This window comes from Tinamus guttatus, unplaced genomic scaffold (genome assembly GCF_059628265.1).
Source record: "Tinamus guttatus ecotype Peru unplaced genomic scaffold, ASM5962826v1 Tinamus_guttatus_pri_ptg000525l, whole genome shotgun sequence".
NCBI lineage: Eukaryota > Metazoa > Chordata > Aves > Tinamiformes > Tinamidae > Tinamus > Tinamus guttatus.
In genome coordinates this window covers 2,328,532-2,341,052 of record NW_028289059.1, presented here as the reverse complement: position 1 = coordinate 2,341,052, position 12,521 = coordinate 2,328,532, and the positions used below count along the sequence as shown (strand labels likewise).

At 34.9% G+C, this 12,521-nt stretch overlaps 1 protein-coding gene across 1 annotated transcript in view; it reads right to left on the bottom strand.

Moving 5' to 3' along the window:
* EYA4 (EYA transcriptional coactivator and phosphatase 4) overlaps window positions 1–12,521 on the bottom strand; it is a 125,078-nt gene that overhangs the window by 21,684 nt on the left and 90,873 nt on the right. Inside the window, exons 6-11 of the mRNA XM_088533892.1 lie at window positions 9,959–10,025; window positions 7,884–8,026; window positions 7,589–7,732; window positions 5,932–6,011; window positions 5,428–5,611; window positions 1,225–1,361 (exon numbers count right to left, since the gene is read on the bottom strand). Coding sequence (XP_088390018.1) covers window positions 1,225–1,361; window positions 5,428–5,611; window positions 5,932–6,011; window positions 7,589–7,732; window positions 7,884–8,026; window positions 9,959–10,025 — 755 coding nt within the window. The remainder of the gene's footprint in view (window positions 1–1,224; window positions 1,362–5,427; window positions 5,612–5,931; window positions 6,012–7,588; window positions 7,733–7,883; window positions 8,027–9,958; window positions 10,026–12,521) is intronic.

Genomic DNA, 12,521 nt, shown 5'->3' with positions numbered 1-12,521 from the left:
AAATTTTTCAAACTAAGCTGCAAAACACAGATGTCAGAAAATGTGACTATTTATTTAAGGATAAATAGTTCTCTCAGCTATCTCTGCACTAATCTTACTGATTCAAAGCTCTTTTTGTTTCTGCTGCATAGTTAAGATATGCCATACAGAATATACAATGTAAGTAATATTTAAAATGGATTATCCATTTTTTTTTAAAAGAATGATCAAGGATTTGTGTTCATTTTACTAGCACACTATAAAAGAAACAGGAAAATTAAATGTAAAAAGGTATAGTCTCTTCACTCGAAAAGTTAAATGCCTTGAAGGGTAGCAAACGTAGAAAAATTCTAAATAATGTCTGTATGCAATGACACCTAGAGCCAGTGCTTAGCTAGTACAGCAAGTGTAGCCTGTGTAATACCCAGAGATACTCAGTGAACACCCAGGCAGTGGGGCTGGCCAGGCTCCTGGCACTCAGAGCCAGTCTCATGGCAAGAGAAGACACAAGACACACACACACAGACATTACACTCCTGCGATGCCACAACTGAAGTGTTTCACACATCACTGTGCTAAGCACTTTTCTCCTCCTGCCACAGTCAGGCTGCATCATGATAACACTGGAGTATTAAGACTATTAATTATTCTGTTGCTAAGAGGTCACTTATGTTTTAATTTGTCACTCAGTATACTAGGCAGACAAATTTCTTCACTAAGGCTCTCATTTTGCACATGAAATATAGCCATTGCTTCCCTGATATGAGCTACCTCATTGAAATGCTTGACATTACAAGCATAAAGGCAAACATGCACTGAAGTGTTTGAAAGGTTATGGCCAGGTAACATTGCGTATTTTCTCTGCATTCATAAATAGACATAATTATGGTGAAAAATACATGAGGCTTCCTCTTTAAAAAAAATAGTTATAACAACTTTGAAGACAAAAGTGTCAGTTTTGTAGTCCTATAGAATGAGAAACTGAAAAAGACCACAGTTTAGGGCTACAAAGCACAAGGATGAATCACATTTATCCTTACATTTAACTTCGTCATACAGAACAGCAATGTATCATTGCAGATGTACATTAAAATTGCCACTAAGATCAGTTATATTCAATTGACAAAAGTGTCAATGCTGTTTTCTGTAAAGCTCTAAGCTGTTTCCACAGCTGTAATTTACAGAATTTACTTTCCATCACAAGAAAGCACCACGTTACCATTCATCAATTCCTACAGGGCATACCTCCAAGTCACTGTCCGGAGGGGGTGATGGATTATTCTTCCGCCCTCTACCCCGGGACTTTGACCCAGAACTCCTACATGTTCTCTCATCGAGATCTTTGATTGGCGTGGAGGGACTCTGTACTGTGTCAAACTCCCCTGTAAAGTCAACCATTCACGACAAAATTAATGACGTATTTTAAAATAAGAAATATACTTTTTTAAGTGGCTCTATTTGGCAACTTGAACACAAGACACACCCTACTAAGTTGTAAGAAAAACAGTGATACTTGATTTGTCTTATGTAGATGGAATTTGCAGATATCACACACACTTCTAACTTTATCAAGGAAATGGTAATAAACCTTGGTAATAAGACAAAAATGACCAATACAGATGTTCAGATGTGTGTACAGATGTGTGTACATACACATACATGAGTATGTGCAAAACATTGATAAATCCATAGGAGATGTATTTTACAAGACATATTTCACACATTGCAAACACATAATGAAAGAAGTATTTAAAAGATATAGAAGTCCTGAATCAAAGATGGAATAAAACATGCAATAGCAGAGGCTGCTGACTGTCAGTATCGGCTCTGCACAAAGGAGCCTGAAGATCTTGCTGGATTCATCCTGAACATGGGCAGGAGTTCAGGAGAAGTGTTTTCTTTCTTCCTTTGTTTCTTTATTTGGTACCAATCCTCAATGAAGCAGGAGGAAATTAAGTCTGTACCCCTCACTTCCTGGGAAAGTAACCTAATTATTCTGCTACTGCTAGAAGGAGATACTGTTATTTTATTCTCTTGCAAAATCAGTATGCTGCTTTGCTTATGCAAGACAGACCTCAACTTTAAGACAGCATAAGAAGAGAATTTAAGAACTGCAGCTTCTGAAAGAAACCAGTCTTACTCCACTAGGTAGATATTTTAGGTAGATATTTAGATTTGGAGATGATTCATATGTATTCCTTAGTGTTTTATCTTTAATCTAAAACTCTCATTTGCCAAGAAATGATGAGGAAAATGCATCAATTTTATTTAATAATATTGTAATGAATAATCATACTGTGGTGGGGAATGGAGAGAGGGAGTTCTTGATGACTAATCACTTCTATTCCCAGCATGGTATTGATGTCAGTAAGGACACTGCAGGCACTAGAGATCAATAAGGTCACATTATCTTAGCTCTTTCTCTATAAAGGGAACAGTAAAATATTATTTGAATAGAAAGATGTTTCAAAAATAGATTTCCCGTGCAGCAAAAAATGAGACTTATGTGAAAAATTATAATTTTCTAGTTTTTCTGACAAAGTGGAAAAGAACTCCAAAACAAAAAAAAAAACCCAGAAACCAAAATAAAAAATTAAATTACTGAGCATGAATTATTTCATTCTTACCACAAAAGTTCTCATATTTATAAAATTTTACCATCTTACAGCACAATCAAGACTCATTTATATAGTAATGCATTAAAACATCTGTTCTCAATGACTATGTTTACTCTACTCTACAAAAAATAAAATATAACAAACCCCTGTTCTAAATCTTCTCTGAAAGTATCTAACAGCTGAAGTAAATAACTTTAATTTTCATTTAGCATTAGTCATCCCCAGTTGCCCCAGGCTTCTACTTGGATCAACACTGTACATGATTGCATAATTATCCATTAATCAGTACTGTAACTAACCACCGTACCTTGTCAGTTCTAGATATTTAAAGCCAACTTTATTTCATTAAGCAAATCTCTAAAGCCAAATAACCAGTTGTCTCTTACTTGAATGCAAGGTATGTATCTATTTTAGAACTGCAGCAGTCAGTAGAGCATGTTCTTGAACAGCTATAGACTTAATTGCTTAATTTGCTTTTTTATCAACAGCAGGCTAAAGGAGTAACTGCATTTTTTTATTCTGAGTTTGTTTTCAAAAATCTGATAGTCAATGCTGGTAAAAGAAAAAATTTTTTAAAGTTGAACCATGTATATCATAAAAAAGAATACATGAGAAATTCTAGCACCAGATAATACTGAAAATCCTAACCTCATAATTAATTCCTAAAGCAGCTTGTATTAGACAGAAATTTTTATTATGATGTTTGAAATTTTCTATCTTTTTCGACATGCAACATTCATATACTTCACGAACGTCACTTTCTATAAATATGGCAGAGTCACAGATCCAAATAAATAGAAAGGAAAATGTTAAAACTTGAACATATGAAGCTCCTTTATCTAGTTTCCCTGCGAACCTCCTTTCTCTGCTAGAATTTTACCTGCTCCAGATTAAACCCATGTAGGTACTCATCACCTGAGGCAGAATCCCTTAAAAATTCATCTGACATCCTAGGACGGAAAGAGCTACCATTGAAGATACCTATTTGTCGGCACACAGATGCCTTCTGTTAATTTTGATTTTTTTTTTTTTTAGGACAGGTATGTGAAAAGTCATCCACAGAAAGGTTCAGAAGCAGGACCCAACACCGATGTAGACTGGATGAACTCCCAAACTCATCCTACACCCTTTATGATTGACTTTTCTTACATATTTCTAAAGCCACATGATATCACAGGGAGCAGCCAGAAAATGGCTTCAACACTTTTTGCATCTGCTTATAATATTTCTTGCTTGTTATGAGTAGCAGAAAGAATAGTATCTTTTTGATTTTTTTTTCCCAGCCAATAAATAACTGATCTTTAACTCTAGAACTGATGAGGGTCAAAACAAGAAATTTTGTAAGTGCAGGGAATATTGGAGGCTTTGAATTAATAGCCAGCAGATATAGTAAAATAGTGAAGTAACTTACTGTGTTTAATTTTAGGTTTTAAGCTAGTCTAGTCCTGCAACTGTTAAATTTTACCTTGATTATAATTTACCTCTTAGTTTTCTTCCTCTTCAGTTTGCACTCCGTTCTGACACATACTGATTAACATTTTAAACTTTTATCAAAAACACAGGAATGTGCATCTCTCCACATCCATACCACACTACAGCATCCCACAAACACTCAATTTAAAAATCAGCTTGAGAAAAACATCTGGCAAGAAAGAAGGTCAGTTCATTCAATTAAAGTTTTAAAAGTTTTTAGCAAATTTAAGCAGTTGAAAGTAGGTTCTTTATGAATTATGAGGTCTTGCTTACAGTTTTCTAGGCCAGGTAAAACCCTTCCTTCGTAAATATTCAGTATTAGAATACAGTACTTTTTCCGCTCTACTTTTTGGTGATATGGGTCAATTGTTAGCATGAGAATTGGGAGGGTTTCTGCAGTGAGTGGATTTTGTGATTAAAGCATGATTTTCTTATTCAGAGCCTGATCCAAAACCCACTGCAGTTTGTTAGTCTTTTCCTAAATGGTCACAGATGTGGGGAAGGCCGACATTACCAATGCTGTACGAAGGAAGCCTTGGCCTTAGAAGAAAACGTTCTACTAGCCCTGTCCCGGGCTGCTGGAGACACACATATATGACACAGTACTGAGCTAGATCTTAAAGAACAATACAAGATAAAGCAGGCTCTATTAAGAATACCACATTAAACTGGCTTTGTACTTTTAAGTTCCCAAAGACACACAATTGTGTAACAAAATATCACAACGGATATGCACAAGGGGGCAGAGTTGGGCAGGCAAATTTCGTCATCTGAATCTGAGAGTCTTCTTTTTGCAATTTCAAGTCTTTTTCAAATAGGTTATTTTTAAAGAGACTTGTCTTAATAGCTGATAGCTCTATTCTTAGTTACCTCTTAGCAAGCATGACTTGTGTTTAACAAACATTTTTTTTAAAAAAGCACATGTACTCCTGTTGGCATAATTAGAATATAATTAAATGTGCCACTGCATTTTGTTTTAAATTATTTACCAAAATATTTCAGAATTTGTAGGTGGATATAATAATGTCACACTGTCTGTGCTTTACTGAGCACTTTTTATTGCATGCTAGTTTTGGGTACTAAAAGATCCCTATCAGGATATTTTGACTACTCCCTCCACAAATAACAATTTGCCAAGAGTTTTATCAAACTAATAAACAAACTATGCAAGTTTCTTAAAACAAAAGAGAACAGAACAATTTATTTTTACTGGTTTCCTTGAAAAGTAATGATGTTTTCTGGAAGGCACCAGCTTAAAATGTCAGTATTCAGGCTGAATATAGTATCATCAAGGATAGTGGACAAGGAAATTTGGGAGTTTCACAAGTACAGTATAAAATTCAAAAATGGTTTTCACCTGAATGCAGATCTGTACCTGGTTGACTAGTCAGGCCAGAGAGAGACTCCTGTAACTGGTAGGTTGATGATGATGAAGAGGTGCCATCGGCCGTGTTGTTTGAGGTCATATATGCGCCATATGTTGATGCTGAATAATACTGTGCGTATTGGTTTTGGCCAAAAGTTGTGTAGGATGGATAATCCTAAAATAGCAAATGCAGTTAACTAAATAGAGTAACAGATTACTTTTTCCATTAAGAAATCCTAAGGAGTTTTATTTTTGGTTTAGATCTATTAACTTGAGGAGGTTTATTAAAAGACCACTAAGAGATTCCCAACACATTTATGTGCCAAGAGACACAACAAGCCATCCATTGGGTTTTCCATTGCTGCTCACCAAAAACAGTACTTAACAACAGTGAATCTAGTTCAGCATTAACAGATCCAAATTAAAATAACACGCCATCATCAGAGTTAAATGAGTATTTTTGTAACGTACAAACAAAAATATTGATATCCATACCTGTTGTGAACTACTGAAGTTTGTAGAATTTGAAACTGAATTGTTTGTATAAATAGTGGATGATGGTGTAAAACTAGAACCTAAAATTTAAAAATATATAATTAATTTTAAGAACTTGTTTATGAATCAAAGTAAAATTCTAAATATAATACTCCATGCTAAGACACAGATAAATCAGAGGAGAAAAAACTTATACTTTCAATTTAGATGACAAAACACTGCAATGAATTATAGAAGACATGAAATGCTACATCCAAGTAAACAAACAGGCACACATTCCTTTTCATGCTGTTTAAGCAAGTATTGGCAGTAGGTCACTACACTGATCAAAAAAGAATTTTTCTGATTATTACAGTCTCACCTCTGTTCAGGTCTTTTTTCTTTCTCTTTTTTTTCTTCTTCATTTATGAAGCTCATGCATTTTAGTGCATATTCACTTACAAAACCAAAAAAACCTTTTTTTAAGAGTATTTTAATAATCCAGGTGTTTTTAATAGATCTGCAGTGAGGCATGTCCATGTTCTTGACATGTCAGATGATTAATATGGTAATTTGTATTACTTAAAAGATTAACTGTCGTATTAGAAACTAAGAAAGCCTCCAAATAAAACAACGCACTGATGATCAAAAAGTAATAAATGAACTAATAATTGACTAATAGAGGAAAATAAAAATACAAATTAAGAAGAAATTCTAATACATTATTTAATCCAAAAGGAAACAAGTTTCAAATGATGTCACATGGCATGTGTTCCCTAATAAATAAAAAATGCTTCCAGTCCTGCTGTGTGATTTCATCCCGTAAAAAACTCAAAGTGCAGATGGAACTGCACTGTATGACTAGATCTAAATCAATAGATCTCCAAAAAAACCCTCATTCATGAATATTAGTCATGGAAACACATTCTGAGCCTTAAATTCTAGAAGCAAAAGTAACTGCAAATTATACATTTGTTAGAGTTCACAAAAAATGAACTGAAAATGGACTGTAAATATGAGTGAACAGCAGGCCAGCAACAGTAGTGCCTTTTTTCATTTCCACTGATATGACTGGAGCAATGATATTCTGTCCCACCTGCTAGTTGAGCATTTCTCTCTGTTCAGTTTTCACCAACACTGAGGTTGAAACATGAGTGCTGCCCAAGTCACACACAAACCTACTGGCTCGAACTGCCAGCATTACATTGCCCTTTTTGCTCTGCAACAAGTTTTCAAATGTTTTTAGCAAGTCTGCATGTGGTGCTCTTCAAATGTGAGCAGAATTTTATCATATTACTTTCTTTTTTAAATCTATCATTGAGATACATGCTGCTGTTTAAAAAATGCTAAAGATGAGATTTTTCAAAATTATTAGAGTCCTTAAACACACCATTGGCACCTTGAAGCATTTTCAGGTACATCAGAATAAGATACCTAAATTCCACCCAAATCAATTGGAGTGAATCAGAGTTAGGTACCTCATGTTTAGATATTTTGGAAAATGCTATTAAATTAGGTACCTCATGTTTAGATATTTTGGAAAATGCTATTAAATACTCATTGGCCTCTTTCAGATACCTTTGAATATATGTATTTAGAGATTACACTCGAGTATTCTGACACAAAGCCTCCTAGGAAAAAAAGGATGGGAGGACACATGATAGCGATGGATACTCACCTGGCATTTGGTAAGTATACGGTGTTTGGCCTGGCTGTGGGGTGGAAAACCCTGGACTGTAACTGAGGCACCCGCTCTGCAGTGGTGACTGTGTTTGCGAGAGCCCACTTTCCGTCTTGATGCCTGGCAACATTACACCCAAATCTGTGTGAGAAATCAATTTTCAACTGATTCTTTAAAATATCTTCTTACAGATGGGAAAAATAAATAAATAAATAAAAAAGCAAGGAATGCTCATGTCAGCATTGCTCTTACTTTTATATAAGGTGAAGTAAATAATAAAAAGGTCAAATACCATAGGTAGGTAAGCTGTATGGCTGTCCTGTCTGAGAGTACGCTGTATACACCGCTGGCTGCTGCATTCCTGAATACTGGGTTTGTCCGGCATAGGCAGACATTGTTTGAGCTGCTGGTGTAGAAAGAATGTGTGGATAGGGCCTAAATATCAGGAAAAATAGCATTACTGTGGCAACAAATACTTTGTATGTTGATTCAAGAAATAAAGTAAAGAAAAAGGTTCAGAGATTTCCAAAGGCAGTTCATTACTCTGCCAACTGTTCTTCTTATGGGATTCGTTCCATCCCCCACTGAAGCAAGCTGAAAACCACTCTAGTTCACATTCTCCTAAGCACTGTATGTTTTTTGTGCTGTCCCATCACTACAGTTTAATTCCTGAGCTATGTGTCCAGCTCCAGTTAGACTGTGCCATTGCTAACATGGCTTTGCATGACTTTGACCCCTTCAAGCCAAGATCAGCAAGCTTAAATCTGAAAAGATCTCATGCTTTTTTAATCTAGTTGGGGGGAAACTTGACCCAACATACAGGAGTGGAAGAAAAAGAGAATTCAGAGGTGAACTTTACAGCTACTGCATTATGATGTCCTGTAGGTATGGTTCTGCTTCAACAGAAATCTAGCATCTGGCTTTGGTGGGAGATGGATCACGCTTATCGAGAGTAGCATGAAAAATATTGACAGCAATACTTTGGTAACCAGATGGACTTTCACCATTTGGAAAATATGGGCTAAGGAACTAGAATGGAAATAAAAATGGTCTTTTATTTATAAATACTGAGGTTTTATAGAGAGATTGAGTAAAATCAAGTTTAAAATTTTTGCCCTCCAGAGTCGCAAAAACATACAGAGAAACATTTGTCTTGGATTGTTTTGTAAGTCAAATAAGATTTTATGGACCAAGAGTTGAATAAACACACTCTGCAGAATTACGCTAACTGAAACCTGGCCATTAAAAGCCATGACTAAATTTCAGATTCTAATTTATGTTTCTTTAGTTTTCTTTTTTTCTAATTAGTTCAGTACAGTTGGCAAATATCAGCAAAGGATTACTCATTAATTTAGATGCCAATAAATTTACAGTAGATTAAAAATTCTTCTAAACCTTATAATGTATCTGGCCAAGAGTACCTGACATGGTCAGCCAAAACTTGTTTTAAATGGAGTAAGTAGGACTGTTCTTAGTTCAGGAGTTTACTTTCTGTATCTTGGCTATATCAAGATACAAATACAAAATTTCTTAAAGAAAACTGCAAAAGTCTAATCAGTTAAAGCTTCAGTGTTTTCTCTGTATCAAATTTCAAACTCATTTAAGTAGGTCGATCAAATATGCAGAAACAAATAAATGGCATACTGAAACCAAGCACCCTTATGCACAACACTGATCATAGGACATGCAAATAAATGTGCATATAGACTGCCAACAACAGAAGTATCATATAACGTCCTCAGTGCTATTCATTAAGTTCCTACTCCTGGATTCATGTAACTGGCTAAGAGACTTTTCCTTCAAACAAAATGAAAAAAGGTCCTAACAATGCACACCGGTTTAAAAGTCATAAATCAGATTAAAAGGTAATCCAATTTTATTTATTTGATTTTAAAATCTTTTGATATTGGAGAAAGAAGAGGAAAGTCTGTTTCATAGCCCTGACATTCTCGGAAGTACTTGGCAGTGCTGGGAGGGTCTATGTGTGCATGGCTACCTTTAATTATGCATTTTGAGCTTGCAGTTGCAATTTTTATGTATTAACTGTGTTCTTTAACATGTACGTTGTCAGCACAGTGAGCATACTGATATCTGAGAAGGGGAGGATCTATTTTTCCCTCCAGGTCGTGTAGAACCTCAAGGATACCTCTTGTGCAGTAATACATTGTTGCACAGAGTAGGATTTTACTCTGCAACCATGTGAGAAAAAAATTGAGAGTGAGTGGCAATGCAGTCAGTACCGAGGCTTAACCATTTTCTTCTCCCTTTTTTTCTTCTCTTGAAGAACATTTAGTTTCACCAAACCACAAAATTGCCTAAGGCCAAGATCAAATCCCTATAAAGGCTAGAAGAGGTGCAGACACTAACTTGGAGGGATATAGCTGAGAAGAGTACTGATGTGCTGATCTTGGACTGTAGCCGCTACTCGTTATTACTGCAAAACAGAAAACAAGAGTACAACACTTAAAAATATCATGAAACATAGAAAAACATTTTAAATACTAATAAGGTCTAATACTAATTATCAGAAAATGTCCTTGAAATAGAAATCTTTTCAATAAGACCTGTGACGACCTCTCAATACAAAAAAAAAAAAAAAAAAAAAAAGTAAATCCATAAATTATTCATGTTGTTGAGAACTTTTTCTTAATATCAACATATAGCAGTTTTTAAGCATGACTTGTTATTTATGGATATATTATAGAGATATATGCTTCATGCATAATCTGTGATACACTACAGACCTTTGAATTTTGCAAGTTGCATTAAAATTGTTGCTTAAAAAGAATCTTGTCATTCAACATATGGTACTACATGGGATTGAAATAGCATGAATAAAAGTTTGAATTCTTGCATTAACAAATTTAATTTCAACACTGGGCAGGAAAAACATGTCTTGTCAGAATGCAATTCCAGCAGTGATGCAAGATAGCAGACTGACTCTAGCAGCTGCCTAGAAAACAAACTTCGCTCCTTATAATAAGACAGGTTAGAATACAGGCACTAACAACAATATTTTTATTTCAAATGTAAGCCTAAATAGTCCTGTACAGTAGCCATCAAAACTACATATGTCTATACTATTAACAGCTGCATTCTTCCAAGAAAGCTAACAGAATGATAGTCATATCCCATTAAAATTTCATTCAGAAGCAGAGCTCACGCTGGATTAATTCCAAGTGTTTGGAAGTTTCTCTTTCCTTTAACCATCTGTCTTGACAAAGACAGATGTATTCCAAATATATATAGTCTAAAGTGTTGAACCAATCCCTTCAGAGCAAATCCATACTGGGCAAACATACAGAGTGTCTTTATTAGGCCATCTGCTGTTCATTCACTTTTCAAAAGATTAAAGTAGAACACAATGAAGCCCTGGAATTTCTTTAGTCTAATCAATCATAGTTGTACTTCAAAGTATGCTCTCTTCCTGAGTTGTTTGTAATGGTAGTAGAAATGAACTTTCAGAATTATGTAAGTGACAAATAGGTTTAAGTTCTTAACTATTTTATGAAACATGATATATTTCTACATCCAAGTCTAGCTAATGTCTCTGCACATCACTGCACATCTTTTGCTTTGAACACACGCAAAACTCCATATTTTTAAAGCTAGTTTAAATACATTTAGAACACATAGGCATCGAAAAGAAAATACAATAGAAGGAAAACCATTAGCTTCTTTTTTAAAGATGCGGGATGTACGGCCTGAAAATAAAGAACTAGATAATATTTTTTTAAACATATGCCATCAGATTTCATACAAAGATACTGAAAAGATGGCTTTCATACAAAATGGCTAAAAAGATATTAAGAGTTTTCCTGTAATGGAAATCTGCTAAATTTATATTCTCCATGTGGATGTTCTTTTTGACAATGCCTTTCCATGGTTTAAGCTTAATTTGTTGAGCAAGCCACTAAGTGTGCATAAAGCTGTTATTGGATACAGGCAAATTTCAGAGCTGCACACATCAACATAAACAGCCCATAAAGCTCTAAAAGCTCTTATCTGTTCAGTTCTAGAAGAGCATCTGCTCTTCCCTGTTGCATCACTGCGACCTTTCTGAAGAAAAGCAACTTTGGTGATTTCTCAGGGCAAGGAACTTGCAAGATCCGTTTTCAGCTTATCAGTTTTTTCTAATCATAATGATGCCCTTTCTGCGTATCATTTGCTGAATGACTGATCAGTCGATTAATCAGTTTGGATAACGAACATCTACTATTCTCTTACAGCTAATATAAACTATAGAAAATGACTTTTCAACTAAAATGAGTTATGAAAGATGAATGTTTTTCAGCAAAAATCACAATACAATATAAAATACGCTCTGTTTTTACTCTTTACCTATACACATTATTACATAAATTCAGACAAGAAAATAAAGTATTTTTGGAAATGTATCTAGCTTTAAAAGTTTCTATTTCTTTCAGGCTTCCTAATAACACTACCAGTTGTAGGCAAGAGATCTTTCAAGTGAAAAAAGTCTTTTCCATTCTCTCTTTCTGGTAACTTGTCACACCAATTTGTGCACAACATTTTAGACTTCAGATATTCAGAAAACATGGTGAGTAACATCAACCAATGGAGAACACTCTGTGCAGTGTAAAGTCTTTGAGCTGATCCTGTGTGCCATAGCTTAGACTGCCAACTCCAAAGGTTACTAGACTTAAAGAGATTTCACTGATGGTTATCTTCCTAATCCTACTTTGCTTTTGGTGGGGAGGGTTGACAGTGGAAGAGAAGGTAGAGGGGGATTGCTATGTTTCTTATAACTATACTACCTTATATAAACGTTTTTAAAAACAGGGCTAGATGCCATTTTAATATTTTGAGCATTCTGAAAACAAAACTGTCACACTGTCCTCTGAAAAGCTCAAATACTTCTATGAATACATTATGTAAATTTTCCAAAGGTTTGGTCTTGTGGGTAAGG